The 18,506-nt window shown below is 40.4% G+C and overlaps 1 protein-coding gene across 6 annotated transcripts in view; it reads left to right on the top strand.

Annotated features, from left to right (window-relative positions):
* TTC7A (tetratricopeptide repeat domain 7A) overlaps positions 1-18,506 on the top strand; it is a 290,642-nt gene that overhangs the window by 45,661 nt on the left and 226,475 nt on the right. For all 6 annotated transcript variants that reach the window (XM_042476228.1, XM_042476218.1, XM_042476210.1 and 3 more), the window contains exons 7-9: positions 1,640-1,800; positions 4,654-4,717; positions 17,825-17,962. In XM_042476228.1, the coding sequence (XP_042332162.1) occupies positions 1,640-1,800; positions 4,654-4,717; positions 17,825-17,962 (363 nt within the window). The remainder of the gene's footprint in view (positions 1-1,639; positions 1,801-4,653; positions 4,718-17,824; positions 17,963-18,506) is intronic.

The raw sequence follows: 18,506 nt of genomic DNA, 5'->3' as shown, positions 1-18,506 counted from the left end.
TTTTTAAAGCTAAGGAACATAAAAAAGGAGACCTTCCTGTCCTTTGGGACAGTCAAAGACAAAACCAGAAGAATTCAATTGTAGTGTAATCTTAAGGAGGGCTGCAGTTCTTCACTATTTTTATTCTCAAAGGGAACAATGAGTACTTTTAACCATTTTCTTCTTGCTGCAAGAAAGTCTTTGAAAATGATGCTGTTATTGAACCCTATTCACATTTTGGGACTTACTCTGCACAAAATTACTCTGCACAAAATTTGCACATGTTTATTTCAAAAATAAATAAATAAATAAATAAATAAATGATTTATTTATAGCCCGCCCAATCACACAGAATCAGGGTGGGTTACAACAATAAAAAATGCATCAAAGGTTACAATAAAATTCAAAATTAAAGGTGTACCCAACCCCCTATCCCAGTTCTAAACAACAATGTTAAAATAGTCATAATATTATAGTAAAAACATTAAAATACAATTAGCTAAAAACTGGAGGAGAAATTGAGCGGAGATAAAGAGGTGCCAACGACAGTTTTTGATATTCGTATTGCTATTCTTATTCATCTTCATCTTCCGGAAGGGGAAGCTAGGTTGGGAAGGCCTGTCAGAAGAGATTCGTCTTAAGAGCTTTCATAAAGGCTGAAAGAATAGAAATACAGTGGATCTCCTCCGGCAGGTCATTCCACAACTTTGGAGCAGCAGTGGAAAAGGCCTTCTGGGTGACAGAAGTTAGCCTTGATTTTTTTGGCTGAAGTAAATTCTTCCCAGAGGACCTTAATGTGCGGGACGGACAGTATGGAAGAAGGCATTCCCTTAAGTATCCTTCCATAGGTCTCTGAGTACTCAGCTTGTTGGGGGCAATTAGCTTACATACTGTAAACTGCTTAGGGAGTGCTTAGTTCACTGATAAGTGGTATAGAAATGTACTTGCTATTGCTATTGCTATTGAATAAATAGGGTGCTAGATCCTTGCCTGACCCCTTTGCCAACTGGAAGCTATTCTGTTTTAACCATAGCCTCTTGTCCTAGGTGCAGATTCCTCATGAGGACTAGCTTACTGCAAGCTTACTGGGGGACATCTCCCAAAGAAACAAATCCCCGCCCAAAGAGAGTTCTAACTAAACATGCATTCTACATTTATTTGCTTGTTGTGTTGATGTCCCAACTTTGTTCTAAGGAACTCAATTAGTTGTGATGCCAGTCAATCTTCATGCTTTATTCTTATCCCATTGGTGGAGTTTGAGGGATATTTGGCAATTTGTTTAGCAAAAGAATGGAGTGGAGGCAGGAGAGAAAGGTAATGGACATAGGAGTAGTGACTTTTTGGGACCTTGAGGGAAAAGTATATATAGTAGTTGTGATGTCTTATTGATTTAACTGTTTAGATTAATTGATTGAAGAAACCTTTGACTAGAAGAGTGCCCCTAATTTAATTAGACAGCAGATTTTGTATGTATATGTATATGCCTAGCAGAACTGCTCAGCTTTGCAAAAGTTAGATTTAAAAAAAAAATCAATGCAGCCCCAATGCATTATGTTCTGGCTCAAAGCACAAGGTGAGATCATTAATCCTAAATATGAATATATACCTTTCTGAGTTTTTAAAAATGTATTTTGCCCATTTTCTTTCCATTCTTTTGCAGACTGCTGCCAAACAGTTGGCAGAATTGCTCCTCCACTCCTTGAGTGAAGAGTGTTACTGGAGCCCTTTATCTGATCCTCTTCCTGAGTTTATGAACAAAGAGGATACTTATTACTTCTGCACCACTCTGCGTCGAAAACTGCTACTACACACTGGAGATAAGTGCGTAATGTTCTTTGAGGCTGATGCATGTGGGACCAAAAGAAAGGAAGAAAGAAAAAGCAAACAGTCTAGGCTTCTCATAGCTTTTTTGGCTGATACTGATTGTGTATATTTCCTTCAAATCCACCCTGTCGAGCCATTGGCTGAGTTGATGTGAGGTTAAAAAAACTTCAGAATATTCCAATTACTGGAGAAATGAGAGAGACCATGACAGATTCCTGACAGCTTGATTGATATAGATGGTACAGAGCAGGTACAATATCAGTTTGGCTGAGGGAAAGAAACTGATATAGGGCCCAGGATCAGGAAAGGCCATGTATTGCTGGTGAAATCTGAGGAAGGAAAGTTAGAAGATTAGTGTTAGGGAGTAATTAAAGCTGGTAGGATCGTAAAGGAGACAGGAATGCTAAGGGTGTATCCACACTGCAGAAATAAAGCAGTTTGACATCACTTTAACTGGCATGACTCTGTCCTACATAATCCTGGGATTTGTAGATTTATGAAGTACCAGAACTCTCTGACAGACCAGGCTGAATACCTCACCAAACTATAAATCCCAGGATTCCACAGGATGGAGCCATGATGGTTAAAGTGGTGTCAAACTGCTTTATTTCTGCAGTTTGGAAGACCAATGAGTTTCAGATACTGATTCCAAGTAAGAGTCAGGTTTTTGGTTGAAGCCTCTGTAGGCCCACATAACTTGGCTTTTAAAATTAATGTAGGAAAATGTATTTTTATGTCAGGAGTTTTAAGGTTCTGTCTTTCTGTCTGTTGTTTAATACAGGGGTGGCTATATTTTTTTGGGGGGGGGCTTTGCTGAGCCATTCCAGCATGCCCAGCAGTGACTGAAAGTTACACTTTTGGTCTGTTTGTCTTGCTGTTTCACAGCCAAGGCCCCCTAAAACAGCATTTTTTAGCAAAAATAGAGCCCCTTGTGTCTATTTTCAGACAAAAAAGGGTGTATTTCTAAACGTTTAAAAGTTATTTGGTGTTCAGTGAGGGAAGGGCTGCCTAGGATCTCCCCATTAGCTGCATGCAGTTCCTTAGCTGCACAGTTTCCATCCTGATTTGATTAGTTTAATGTTCTTTAATGGTATGGACACTTCTAGGATGGGAATTTAATTGGAGGGGCATTTAATTGGCTTTAGAAATGAATGAAACATCTGAACAATCAAATATAAAATCTGTTAACATAAAAATATATAAAATAAAACAAACAGATAAAATACTTACAAAACAAGGACTCATATTCTCCATTGCTTGCTTAGTTATTTATGCATAATTAAGTACTGTAATGTCTCCTGGTCTGATTCCCCCCCCCTCCCCGGCAGCCTCCTGTGCCTCCTGTCCAGCTGAACAGACCTCCATCTCTTGGAGCAACTGCTCCCTGTTAAAGTATCTTTGAGAGGGCATTTATATTTGTGGCAATAGTCCCACAATCATGACTACCTAGTATTAGTGAATACAGAGCCATTATGGATCCATACGTCTAGGTAACAAAATTGTAACTGCAGTAAAGAATGCTCATCTGAATTCTTAAATTATCTGTAAACTAATTGAAATACTGGTTGAGTCTTCCTTATCTGAAATACTTGAGACTACAAGGGATTTGGGAGTTTCCCAGATTTTGGAATATTTGTAGATACATAATGAGATATCTTGAAAATGGGACCAAAATTTAAACATGAAATTCATTTATGTTTCATATGCATCATATACATCTTATATGCATACCCCGAAGGTACTGTATAAGTCTAGAAATTTTAGTCAAAAAATTGACCCCCACGGGTCAATGTAAATACTGAACTTTGACTATTTAAAAAAGGAACCATCCCCTGGTGAAAAGCAAAAGTGTAATCTTTCCTGGAAGCACTGACCCCCATCTGTTCTCTCATTCATCCAGCCTTTACTGTACTATGAACACAAACATGCCTGCTGAAATTTTGTATGTTTTTTGACATTGTTTTCCTTTAGTCCATTCTTGAGATCCTTTGTTATATGCCCCCTAAATTTTACCCTTGACTTATTATCCTTAGGTCATATCAAAACCCATAATTTGGGTCCCCAAACCTGCCCTTGACTTATATATGAGGTCAACTTATACATGGTAATTTTGCACATAACATTTTAAATAATTTTGTGCATTGAACCATCAAGGTGTCACTATCTCAGCCACCTGTGAAAAAAGTTTTGTTTTTTGGAGCATTTTGGATTTCAAAATTCCGGATAAGGGAGGTTCAACCTATAACAACTTTTATAGAAAAAACTGTATAGAAAGAACCATAGATAGCACTTGGCAAAGAATCTCCCTGTGAAGACAACTCCAATGTAATGGGGCCATCAAGGAAAAGGCTCTGTCCCTGGTGCTGACCAGTCTAATAGTTCTGTTCAAAGAATCAGAAAGCAGGTCCTTGAAACCTGATGCTAGGGCCAAGGCTGATGGGTATTAATACAGGTAGATATTCAGGTATTTTGTCCCAAACCATTAGCACTGTAAATGAAGATCTAAAGTATTCTAGTAGCTTAAAAACTAGTATCTTAAATAGGATCAGGAAATAAATAAGTAATTGATGTAGCCATCGCAGAATAAGTGCCTGGGATGGAAAATTGCTGCCTGAATAGACTGTGTCTGCACTCAGTGTAGTTCGAGTGGAGTTTTCCGTTAAGACACCCCCCATGACTTTTAGTCATCCCAGTCTGGCGAAACTATTATATAACAAATGAATCATGCATGAGGCGTTTCAAGTTACTAGTCCTGTGGTAACTTTAACAAGAGTGTCCCATGAGCCTAATTCTTGATGTTGCTTCTATATATGTATGTGTGTGTGTTTAAAAAGTGTGTCTGTCTTGCAGCATCTACAGTCCCCACGACAACGTGGAAGAGGCACTCCTCCTCCTCTTGATCAGTGAATCCATGGTAAGCCGAAGAGCAGTCGTGACAAAGAAGGGTAACAATTAAAATGCTTAATAATAATCACTATTGCACCTGCCATTTGGACAACAGGTTTGGCTTCAAGTTCCTGTGTATAGCTGGAAATAAAGCAGTTGTCTTTGATGCACAGGGCACAGTTGCTTTTCCTTCTTCCTTTGTGAAGAGTCTCTTGATGACAGTGATTGTTTTGTTGCTGCTGCTGTGTGTGCCTTCAAGTCATTTCTGACTTATGACAACCCTAAGGTGAGCCCATTGTGGGTTTTTTTTTTTTTTGGCAACATTTGTTTAAAGGGGGTTTGCCATTGCCTCTCTCTGAGGCTGAGAGAGAGTGACTTGACGAAGGGCTTCCAGTGGATTTCCATGATTTTGCAAGGTTTTGAACCCTGGTCTCCTGGAGTCCTGGTCTAAAACTCAAACCATACTATCTATCATGAGGTGATAGTGATGCAGCTGGGTAATTTTAGAGTCCAAACTTCATGGTCTTGGGGGGGGGCACCTTATTTTAGATGGTAGTATGTATTTTTTCCTTCAAAATGTGGCCAGATAGTCTTGCTGTTGTTTGGAGGCCCTGCCATGCCTTCTAATGAGAGCCAGACGTCTGCCCTAAACTCCTTGCTCTAGGGCACCGGTTTGTGATGACAGCTGATTTCAGCAAACAGTCAGTGAATGGTCTGAGAAATTTAATAGAAGACTGTGACTCAGCCTTAATGTAGCTTTGGGACAATTTCATGTTTTTATTAATTTATTATTTATTTTCCTTAATGAAAAAAGTAATGATTCTCACCCCCTCCCTCCTGCCTCTATTTAAACATGAATTTAAAGCAACTCATAATTTTCTTAGAGTGGGCTGGCTATAGAAGATAAATCTCTAGAGAAGAGAAATTTTAATGATGATGATAATAACAGCAACTACATATTAATTTATATCCTGCGATTCTGCAGGCTGCATGAGGCATCTTACTTAAATCAAAGCAGATTCAAAATACAATAAACAGGGATCCTAAAACAAAAACTAACAAACAATAATGTTAAGCAGCAGGAGAATAACAATAGCAGCCTAAAATCAAGTGAAGGGCAATGACTGTAGAAGGGACTCCTCAAGATTTCAGTTTTTAGATAGTAAGACGACAACCCTAAGCATACATGCATGACAGTAAATTCCACTGAAGTCAGAAGCAGGGCCAGACTTACCATTTTAGCAAGTTTAGGTGGCCAGCTGATTGTTCGTTTCATGAAATGACTGGTAACTATTAAGTCTTTTAATGTATTATTGCTGCATTTTTAGTTCTGGGGAGGAGCAGAGGCACTGTGAAATTATCTGCCTCAAGTGCAAGAATATTTTGATATGACTTGTAGGTACTATGCACTTTGCCTTGGCTTGAGCATCAGGGGACGTGTCCAGAAGATTGGTTCTGATCTAAGGGCCTTATCTTCTGAATGAACTTTTTAAGATTTGCATTGTAAAAAGTAGACATTAGAGTAACATGTACATATATGTGGCAGTGTGTGTGCAAGTGATTTATTTATTTATGGCCCGGTACAGACCGCCCAAAAAGGGTGGCCTGCTGGCGCCTATTTTTCCGCCAGAGGGAAGCCTCAGCCACCAAATGGCGAGGCTTCCCGCCGGTGGAAAAAGAACCCGCAATAAGCAGGTTCTTTTTCTGCCGCAGCAGTGGTATAATGAGTGCGCCGCTGGCGCACATGTTATGTAAGTGCCGTGCGGTGCCATGCGGACACCACACAGCACTTATGTAACAGTGGTGGTGCCCATGTAAACAGGGCGCCGCCATTATGCCCTCGTCATGTGCGAGGGTTGCGGGCCATATGTACCCGGCCTAGGATAACCAACAATATATTCATGGGAAGTACTGGTGCAACTTTATCCTGCTTTAGTCAGACCTCACCTGGAATACTGTATCCAGTTCTGGGCACCACGGTTCAAGAAGGATATTGACAAGCTGGAATGTGTCCATAGGAGGGTGACCAAAATGGTGAAAGGTTTGGAAATCATGCCCTATGAGGAGCAGCTGAGGGAGCTGGGTATGTTTAGCCTGAAGAAGAGAAGGTGAAGAGGTGACATGATAGCCATGTTTATATTTTGGGAGCAAGCTTGTTTTCTGCTGCTCCAGAGACTAAGACACAAAACAATGGATACAAACTACAGAAAAGAGATTCCACTTCAATATTAGAAAGAACCTGCTGAAAATAAGAGCTGTTCAACTGTGGAATACACTGCCCTGGAGAATGGTGAACTCTCCTTCTTTGGAGCTTTTTAATAGCCATCTGTTGGGAGTGCTTTCATTGTGTCTTCCTGCATGGCAGAATGGGGTTGGACTGGTGGTCTCTTCTAACTCTGTGATTCAGCATAAACATTCAAGGGTCAAACTACACAGGTCTGTGATCTCCCTTCTTGGGTCGGTCAATCCTTCCTACTTTCTCCCCCATTTAACCTCTTTAAAGCACTCCTTTCTCAGATTTATTACATGACATAGAATGGGTTGATAGGAGGACAAACGCTAAGCTTTTATCTTTTTTTCTTAATAATAATAACAACAACAACAATAACAACAACAATAATATTTTTATTTATATTTTCTTATTTATTTATTTTATGGTATATATACCCCACCCTTCAGCCCTAAAGGCTATCAGAGTGGCTTACAATTTTTATTTTTAATTAGATGGTTCCCTGCCCTCAGGCTTACAATCTAAAAGACACCACACAAAAGGAGAAGGGAATGGTGGTTGGGAAGGGGATGAGGTCCAGTGGTTATTCTCTCCCTCTGAGGCCTGGACCAAGGCAGATGGACTAGAGGGAGGGCTCTTCTTCTTCAGGCTAGCCCTGGTAGAGCTGGGCCTGCCTATTCACTCCCTCGCAGGTCGAAGGATGACAGTTATCATGGAGGGAGGGCTCTCTTCCTTCAGGCTAGCCCTGATGGAGCCTATTTTCCTGCCTCTCCCAGGTGGATCAAGGCAGGATTACAGCCCAATATCAATATTCAGTATACAAATGCAAATCAGAACAATAAAAACAACAATATAGTACAATAAAATATAAAAATGGATAACAATTAAAACAATACTATCAAAACAAAAAGGAGAGAGATGTTTCAATCTAGGTCAAGGAGATAGAAAAATATGTCTTATAAGAAATAAGCTCGCCGGAAGAGATCCGTCTTAACTGCCCTCTTAAAGACCTCCAAGGAGGTAGTAAGACGGATCTCTTCCGGGAGACTGTTCCAAAGTTTTGGAGCAGTTGCAGTGAAGACTTTCTGGGAAGTAGAAGTTAGTCTAGTTGTATGTAATAACAACAGATTCTTCCCCGATGTTCTAAGAGTGTGGGGCAGATTATGTAGGGAGAGGCGTTCCCGCAAGTAACTCAGGCCCAAGCCCCTGACAACAACTTCAAAGGGTGATTTATACATCTCTATGTGAGCCTGGTGGGGTTGAAAGAAAGGCTGAGTAATTCTCTCCTATGGGAAGCTAGACTGGCCCCCTCTCTGTTCTCCTCTTGCCAGAAGGTAAAGACATTTTTTATGAACAGGCATTTGTTGACTATGCAGGAAGATGCCTATGTACTGTGCTTTGATATGCTGCATGCGCACTGCAGAAATAATCTGGTATGACCCCTCTTTAACTGCCATGGCTCAGTGCTATGGAATTGCAGAGCAGAGCTCTGGTGCCACAACAAGCTACCATTCCCAGAATTCCATAGCATTGAGCCTTTGCAGTTAAAGTGCCATCAAACCGGATTATTTCTGCAGTGTGGATGCAGCCATAGTCTTTTAAATAATGGTTTTACGTTGTTTTAAAGTACAGTACTGGTACCTCAGGTCCAAAACACACTGCAGAAATAATCCAGATTGAGACCGCTTTAACTGCCCTGGATCAGTGTTAGGGAATTCTGGGAATTAGTTTTGTGAGATATTTAGCCTCCTCTGTCAGAGGGCTCTGGTTTCCACAATACACTACAATTCCCAGGATTCCCTAGCACTGAGCCCGGGTAGTTAAAAAGCAGTCTCAAGTGGATTATTTCTGCAGTGTATTTTGGACCCCAGTGTAGTAATTTATGTAATTGTTTAAAAAATACTTTTATCACTATATTTTTAGATACTTTTAATTCATAATGTCAGCTGCCTCAGATCCTATGTTGGGAGAAAGGTGGGATACAAATACAGTAAAATACATTTAAACTGGGGAAGCAGTGTAGGATGTAGGGAAAAAGAGCTCTCCATTGCTCTCAGTGTCATAGGAATTTATCACACAGGAAGGATCCCGTGCAAAAATGGGTGAAAACCCCCCACAAAAGTGGATTTATTATCAGACAACGTCCAGGTTAACTCAACATTAAACCTAACAAAAAATAGAAAAGATATGCAAAAGTGCAATTGATTTTCAGATGATGTTGCTGTTAAGGTGCATTAACCCTACATTAACCCAACTAGAAAGTAGACAAAATGTGATTCTTTTTACTTCCGGAAAATTCCAAAAATAAAAAGAATTGTGTTTTGTCGATTTTCTAGCCAGTTTAATGTTGTGTTAACCCCAATGTGTCTGAAAATAAATTGTGTTTTTTGTCTCTTCTTAGTTTTTTTCTGAATTTTAAATCCCGTTTCTGAATGGGATGCCTCCCATGTCATGAACTTCATAGAGTTGGGAGGGACCTCATGGTTATCTCTTCCTGCCCCTATTCAGTGCAAGATCTCCAGCTAAAGCATCCCAAGCAAGTAGCTTTCCAGTCTCTGAAAACATCGAGAGAAGGAAACCCCACCACCTCTCTAAAGGCATTGGTTCCATTGCTGAACAACTTTTACTGGCAAGAAATTCCTTCTAATGTTCAGTCAAATGGTCTTTGGGGAAAGTATGGCAAAGGAAAGTATATTTGAAAAGTGGTCATGCAAAAAGTAACTTGAGATTATTGTTGCTCCTAACTTGAACATGAGCCAGTACAGTGGTGCCTCGGGTTACGAAATTAATTCGTTCCGCCATTCCCTTCGTAACGCGAAAATTTCGTAACCCGAAATAGCTTTCTGTTAGCGCTGGAAGCCTATAGCATTTGAATTTCGCGCCGAAATGAATTTCGTAACCCGAAAAATATTTCGTAACCCGAAACAGTTTTTGCCAATCCAAGTTTTTCGTATCCCGGAAATTTCGTAACCCGCGCATTTCGTATCCCGAGGTACCACTGTAGTTTGATGCTGCAGTAAAAAAAAGTTGAAAGCTATTTTAGCCAGCATTAATAGAAGTATAATTTCCAAGCTGAAGGAAGGAATAGCCCCACTGTATTCTGCACTAGTAAGGCCTCATCTGAAATACTGCATTCAGTTCTGGGGACTTTATTTTAAGAAATATATAGACAAGTCCAGAGAAGGGCAATGGGGATGATAAGAGGTATGGAGAGCAAAACATTTTAGGAAAGGTTGAAGGATCTGGGTATGCTAAGCTTGGTGAAGAGAAAACTGAGTGATGACATGATTGCTCTTTTTAAATACTTCAAGGGCTGTCGCCGAGAGGAGACAGGAGGCTTGTTCTCCATTGCCCCAGAGAGTAGGACAAAGTCTAAAGGTTTGAAGTTAGATTTCGATTGAATATTAGAAGGAATCTCTTGACTGTAAGAGCAGTTCAACAATGGAATTAATTGCCTAGAAAGGTGGTGAGGTCTACTTCTCTGGACATCTTCAAAAAGTGGCTGGACAACTACCTGCTGGTAATGCTTGGTCCTTAATTTTTTTTTATTTTTTTGGATTTCAGCTCCCCAGATTCCTGACTATTGGCCTAGGTGGCTGGAGCTTATGGGAGCTGGAAATCCAAAAAACCTGGAGGACCAAAGTTTAGGAATCACTGACCTAGAACAAGACTTCTGGTCCTCCAAATGTTTTGGACTTGAGCTTTCTGGGAGTGGAAGCTTGAAGCCTCTGGAAGGCCAACGAAAAAGGTTAAGACAGTGGTTCTCATACATGCTGCAGTTGTTTCCAGTGCTGCTTAATGTTAACCAGAGCTTTCATGTAGCTGGAATGGGAACATTTTTCTGTCATCATTCCTCCCTCCTTCCCTCATTCTATTCCCCATTCTCTGTTTATTTTGAAATACTTCTATTTACATTTATCAGATCTATTCCCTTTTTAATTTTGGTCGTTCAAAGTACAGTTCATATACCTGTCACTCAGACCAACTTTGTGGCCATTTTGATTATTTATTTATTTTAATGGCAAAAGAATGTGTCCCTTTCAGCATGGCATCTAGCTAGTATGCTGTGGGTTTATATTTGTCAAAACTGGCAGCAGGATAATTTCAACGGAGTTGCCTGCTTTCTCAGCTGAATTTCAACGGGGTTGCCTGCTTTCTCAGCTGAACCCAGTACTCTGTAACTAAGAGTGATAAACATTGTGGCCAACAGAGCAGAATTTTAGAAATAATTCATCTTGGTCTTACTGTTTAGTTAAGTGGCCAGATGGGATCTGACCTTGAAAAGTGAGAAAAACGAGATAGATGTAGGAAGCAGAACAGGGAATATCTTCTATTGCCTTTACATCTACAAAGCTGTTCATTAGGCTTTCTTCATTCTGTTGGCTCAGCTAAGTAGCAGAGCTTGAAGACATTTCATTTTTGGATTACAATTCCCAGCATGGGATGGCTAGTGGCCATGCTGAATGTACAATTCTAGTAGTTGTAATCCAGAAATGTTCTTTCCAAGCTTGGTTTGAGTGAAATCCTGTACACCGGAGTGGGAACCTACGTCTCTATGGCATGCTTCCAAAAGCACCCTGCAAATGTAATTTTTTTAGTTCAGGCTTCTAGAAGAATTCTCTGTTTTCCTTCCAACATCCCAAAGGAAGGAGAGAGAGAAAAATGTCAGTGGCCCACACAGAGTGGGTGGGAGAAGGAGCGAAAAATAAGGTGTATTGACCAACTACCAGCATGTGATCCACAACAGATTACTTCCAAGGGAATGTGGTCCTGAGCAGAAACAATATTTACTACCCCTGCTATAACATATTCTTCCATGTCCCAGTTTGGCAAAGACAATCCCAGTTAATCCTTTGGCATCCCACTTTCTCAGTTGTTTTTAAAATGTCCTGGTTTTTCTCTTCTCCCCCACTTTCCCCCTTTGTACTGTGTATACTGTTGGACTGCAACTCTGTAGACCAGGGTTTGAATCCCTGCTTGAGCATAATAACCCTCTGGGTAACCTTGGGCAAGTCATGCTCCTTCAGCCTCAGAGGAAGACAATGGCAAACTCCCTCTGGGTAAATTTGCCAAGAAAATCCCATGGTAGGTTCACCTTAGGGTCACCATAAATAAAAAATTACTTGGAGGCACACAACAACAAAAATTACTTTATTTCCTAGTTTTAGTTTATTTACGAGTTTCGACAACTAGTAATTGGTCCAAAGTGGTATATATGGCTACCCTCTACCTTATCCTACCTCAGAGAGAGCATGACTTGCCTGGAGAGAGACTGCCTGGTTCAAGATCATCCAGTAAATAGTAGATATGACTTGTTTGGGACGCTGAACCTGGTTTTCCAAGTAGGAGTTTCACTTTCTAATTACCGCATCCTGTTGCTTCTCTTTTATTTTATTTCTCTTTTAGTGGAGTGGCAAAAGACATACGGTTATCCATATTTGTAAACCCCAAAGTTCATGGTAATGCCCTAGTTCGGATGACTATTTTATGTTTGCTGAGGCTTTTCTTTAAAATTCTTCATTTGGCCCACTGACAAATGCTCAGAATAGCTGACTCTGTTGTGAGGCTGATTACTGGCTTTCAGCAGATGTGGCGGTTTGTTCAGCACAGCTGTTTTTCCCAAGTAAATGGTGCAGCAGAGTTACTGGTGCAGAAACCTTTTAATAGTGTGGTGTAAAATGTGTAAATGGGTAGAAGTGACAATGAGGATTATTGTGTGTATCATTCCATAAACCTTTGCCTTTCTCAGTACCTTTTAAAGTCTTCCTATTTAGAATCATAGAGTTGGAAGAGATCTCAAGGGATATCCAGTCCAACCCCCTGCCATGCAGGAACACAGAATCAAAGCACTCTCATGTGCTAGTCTCATATCTTAATCTACTAACTGTGTTGTTGTGGAGTTGACATGGGGCCTGGTTGTCCAGTCCTGAAAACTCCTTGATTGAATGAATGGCATATTCTTGTAATAACATGCATTCTTTTGCATAGAGGAATGTGAGGGCCAGTGTGGTCTATTCATTAGAGTTGGTCTGGGACTGCAGAGATCCAGGTTCAAGTTCCCTCTCAGCCATGCAATGTACCATGGAAATTGTCTATCCTTTTCTCTCTTTCTTTCTCTTGGGTGCATTTACATTGTAGAAATAATGCTGTTTGACACCACTTTAAGTGCTTTTGCTCCATCCTATGGTATCCTGCTATTTGTAGCTTTAGCAGGTCTTCATCCTTTGCCAAAGAGTACAGGTGCCTCACAAAACTAGACATCCCAGGGTTCTGTAGGATAGAGCTATGGCAATAAATGTAGTGTCAAACTGCATTATTTCTACAGTGTAGATGCACCCTGAGTCTGACCTGAGTCACAGAGTTGTTGTGTAGTACATTGCCTTGAGTTCATTAGAGGAAGGACAAGGTATCTGTGACTAATAAATATGTTTTCTCAAGTCTACGAAAGTGCATGCTGAGGAAGTAGACTGAACTCTACAAAAGCTCGTGCTGCCAACTTCTTTTCCCCCCAGTTAGTCTCAAAGGTGCTACAAGATCTCTCTACATATGTTTTCTCAGTGCAGGGGCAAAACATTCTCCCCCTCTGCCTGAGATTTGCAAGTGGAATCAGGAGAAAGATGAGTCACTCATATTTCTTCTGTTTCCACTTTTTCAAGAACATCCAAAATAGCCCAATGCTTGTTTAAAGACCATCTTCTGAAACCATCATGTTTGTGTACTTAGATTTATTTCAGAAAAAAATCTGAAATTTCTGTTTTCCTCTTTCCAGGGCAACTGATATTTTTAGTTAGAGGATGAACTAATTATCCCAGACTTACAGTTGGTACTAAGCATATTTTTAAAATGAAGCAACAATTGTATTTAAAAAAATCACCACTAGACAACAAGGTTTTGAGTTTATCTAACTTAGTAGGAATAGCTACTCTTGGTAATGTGTATCTGGACCACATTTATTGATGTGTTAATTATAAATTATTCAGAAAATCTATTAATGCTAAACTGTAAAATACATTTAATTTTTAATATTTTGTTAAACTGTGAAATCTTTAAATTAACTTTTTTAAAAAATGACTAGAAATGACCAGTGTCATGTTAAAGTATCAAGATACAGCAGTTGTTACTAAGTAATTATGTTTTAATATTTAACGTTTGAAATAATGACTGGCAAGGCTGTTGCTGAAAATGCTAGCAAGTTAGAGATAATGAATTCATTTTTAACAAATTATTTCCAAATTCCGGATACACCTGGAGCTCTTCACATAGATGTGTTGGAAGGCAGCAGATTGTAGAAAGGTAATCTAGTTGCTGCAAAACCAAACTAAAAATAGTAGTTCATTGAAGGCCTGTCTTTTTCATGAGGTACTTGTGTTATTGCAAGCATTGGAATGACTTTTATTTTCATCATTGAAGAAGGGTGTGAAATACATTTGTTGTTGTTATTAGCTGCTCTCAGGTTAAACTTGACTCATGCCGACCATGTGGATAAGAGATCTCCAAGCCCCCCCTATCCTCCACTGCTTTGCTTAGTAGATCTGGTAAATCCAGATCCATGACCTCCCTGATTGAGTCTGTCCATCTGGCATGCCGTTCCTCTCTTTCTGCTTTCCCCCACCTTTACTAGCAGTATTGTCTTTACCAGTTATCCATGCCTTTTCATGATGTGGCCAAAGTATGGCAGCCTCAATTTGGTCATCATGGCTTCCAGGGAGAGTTCAGGCTTGATCTGTTCAAGGACTCATTTGCTACACATGTTTAATTCTATTTGTACTCTTTCACTCTCCATAAAAATTTAGAACAGCCTACATCAACATATCATTTCATTATCACCAGAATCTTGTTGAGGATTATCTCATTTCATCCTCACAAGAATCTTGTTGACTCATGTCTTCAGCTATGAAGCAGACTGAAAGAGAGTGGTCCAGAATTTCTGGGACAAGGACTGGATCTCACACTTCTCCAGTCCAAAACTGGCACTCTTAAATACTACATCATACTTGCCCCGGGCATGTTGAAACCCATGAGAAGCAGACAATTACTGTACATCCATTTTTGGTTCAGTGAGATTATATTGAATAAGGCAAAGTTCCATCTTACTAAATCCACACATCACTGCTATAAGATAAGCTTTATTGGTGGTAAATGATGCAGTCAGCATGATATAGTGGTTTGAGTGTTGGACTGTGACTCTGGAGACCATGGTTCAACTCCTAGCTTGGCCGTGAAACCAACTGGATTACCTTCGGCAAGTCACATGCTTTCAGCCTCAGGAGAAGACAATGGCAAACATTCTCTGAGCAAATCTTGCCAAGAAAACACCATAATAGGTTTGCTTTAGGGTTGCCATAAGTCAGAAATAACATAGGATATCTACAGAAGGAAGTAATCCAGTCCTCTAGCTGATGGATCCATCATCCCCTGGTAGCAAGGGATATAACTGGGCATCTAAGCAACTAATTCTAGCCAGACTATCCCTGGTAGGGCCAACACTCTTGATCCCTATGGCTAACTAACAGGTTCCTTAGGCTGAAGTGCAATCAACCAACTAACCACACTGGACGATGACTTCCCAAAATTTATATAAGGCAGGAGGAAAGAAAATTGAAGTGTGCAGATCTGATCCATCTCTCATCTAAAAGGGAAACTTGCCCAGTTTCAGGTTCAATAATGGAGGTATAGCGAATTGAAAACAACAGTCTGTTTAATCATACAGTTCCAGTCCAGATGTCAACACCACCTGAGCAGTCTGCCACTGAAGCAGACATACATCTTATTGTTTGTATCAGTTTTGGAAAATCCACCTAACAACAGAATACAGCTACAGTGGTGCCTCGGGTTACGAAATTAATTCGTTCCGTGGCACCGTTCGTAACCCGAAAAGCCTTCGTAAGCCGAATTGCCATAGGCGCTAATGGGGAAAAGCCGCGATTCCGTGCGAAAAAGCCGAAAAAAGCACCAAAAGTTTTTTCGTAACCCGAAAAAACATTCGTAACCCGGAACAATGTTTTCCTATGGGATTTTTTTCGTATCCCGAAAATTTCGTAACCTGGGTATTTCGTATCCCGAGGTACCACTGTATGTCTTGCAAATCATAGGAAGATATTGAAGCCAGTCATGAAATAGCAGTCAGTAAGCCATAGCGAAAAACTGCCAAGCAAGCACCAAGTACAAACCATTCATGTTGAAACTTTTCAGATTGTTATTAGTAAGTGCAGGTTAGTCAACAATTATGTTTTAGTGTGCACCTTTGCACATTTCGGGTAATCTGTTTTTCTTTGAGAAGAGTTTAATAACTTTCTGCGGCTTCCAATTTTTTCCTTGATTCAGAATACTTTTCTTTTAGCTTTAGGTTACTTTGGCTTTGTGATCAACCTCTGGCCTTTCCCTTCACACCCCAATAGCTGCCAAAATAGTACAAGAAGGTTGGCAAGAGAGTTTTGCTCCCAGGACCTGTTCTTTCCAGCCATGATCTGCCAAGCTGATATTGAAACTATCTAGCCGGGTCTATTAAATTCTAATTAATCATTTCTATGCTTCTAGACAGCTTTTAGCTTTTGGCCATGATGCTGACAAGAATTCTAGAAATCATCTGGCTGGTGGCAGAGGCCACACTCATTGCACACAGGGAACAATCAGAACCATGGATGGTGTTCTGCAGGAATTCCTTGGTTGAAGCATTTTTCGACAGAGGAAACTGTTGTTCCAGCAATAGCCTTCCAGGAAGAGAAGGTTTAAGTATTCTGATCAGCTTGGATCCTTCAGATACTTTATGCCCTTTAAACAGCCAGGACCTTGGGCCTGGAGAGGGCCTAGATGGCTATTAGAGGTTCTGCCTAGAGTGTGGTGACTAGTGTTATATCAGATTCTAAGTTTCTTGGGGTGTTGAGTATCCAAGATTTGAGCTGTTGTGCCCTGTGTCTGTATAGCATTGTTTTGTGGAACATACTGACATAGGATGCATTCATAGTGGAAAACTTTGATGTCTGTGGGAGGGAGAGCAGATCAAGTCAAGGAGGAACTATAGCTATAGATATATGGTTATAGCATACATCCTATGAATATTTGTCAAGGAGCAACCACTGGAGTGCTTTTGCCCTCGCCTTTTGCTTATGCACTTCCCAGGGGATCTGGTTGGTCACTATTTGATCAGAGTACTGGATAAGACTGACTTTTGGACTGAACCGGGGAGATATTCTCAAAGCGATGTTCAGCCATGATTTTCATTTTTTGAGAACATATAAGTCCCCCAAATGTGTACATCTTTTTGTTCCTTCAGACAAACACAAGCAAATGTTCAACTTGAGGAGGGTTTTCTACAGCCATGGTTCCCTGAATAGTTTTGTATTGCAAGCGCTGTGCATGATAGAAATGGTGTGCCACAGAGCTGTCAGAAATGCCACCATTTGATTTTTGAGATTATGTTCTTTGAGTGACAGTTTAGAGAATAGCATACTGTTGTACAAGGGAGCATTAGGATTCTTATTCTGAGCCCACTTTCCCCTCCCCCAAATTAAAGGATAGCCTGGAATAGCATTGCTTTCATTTTATTTGAATAGGTTGCCTTAGCAAAGTCACAAGCGACTGAAGTAATCAGGTACACCATTTAAGTGTGTTCTGTAGGCTTTGGAGAACCCTGGCCTTATAGGCCTTTGTAATCTCTTATTACGATGCTTTTGAGACACAATCAGGAGGGATTGTCTCCTGGCCTTTCTGCAAATGCATTCTGCCTTCTTGAATTACTCTCCTCCAAAAGAATGCATAGGTTGGTGCAGTGCTTGCTTCCACTGACATGTGGTGCATAGATGAAGACCTTTCTCAGATGTACTTGACATTCTTTCTTCATTAATGCTAGACCTGTTTACTTCAACTGACCCCCTTTTTATTTTATTATTCCGAATTCACTATCAGGCAAACCAGGATGCAGTAATTAGCCGGGCTCCTGACCAGAAAGATGATCGAGCTGTGAGTCTCCGGGATGCATCAGCAGTTTATGATCTTCTAACTATCACATTGGGCAGAAGAGGGCAGTATGTCATGCTTTCTGAGGTATCTGGTCCTCCAAGCTTTTCCTCTTTTCTTTTAACTGAGGCAGCACTCTAAATGTCTTTCATAATGTACACTGGTTTGCACCTTGGAAACATCAGTTTTTGTGGCTACAACCCCCAGATTCCCCTAGCAAGTGTGGTTATGTTGACTGAGGAATTATGGGAGCTGTTGTCCAAAAAAGTAACCTTTCCAACTTCTGAGCTTGCTCATAACAAGGATGTGTAGGCTCCATACTTACTACATCTATTTTATTTTTGATTAGAACCCAGAAGGCCACTAATAAAACCGGGTGCAATTTGTTGGTGCAGCTGATTAGAGATGTTGTAAACATTAACAACAATGGTGTATAATGTGAAGTCGAATGGCCGGCATCCATAGTTTTTTGTGGTTTTTTCGGGCTATGTGGTCATGTTCTAAAGAGTTTCTTCCTGAAGTTTCACCAGCATCTGTTGCTGGCATCTTCAGAGAAGTAAGCAATCTTCTCCGAAGATGCCAGCCATAAGTGCTGGTGAAACGTCAGGAAGAAACTCTTCTAGAACATGAC

This window comes from Sceloporus undulatus, chromosome 1 (genome assembly GCF_019175285.1).
Source record: "Sceloporus undulatus isolate JIND9_A2432 ecotype Alabama chromosome 1, SceUnd_v1.1, whole genome shotgun sequence".
Lineage (NCBI taxonomy): Eukaryota > Metazoa > Chordata > Lepidosauria > Squamata > Phrynosomatidae > Sceloporus > Sceloporus undulatus.
This window is presented reverse-complemented; position numbering and strand designations above follow the sequence as displayed.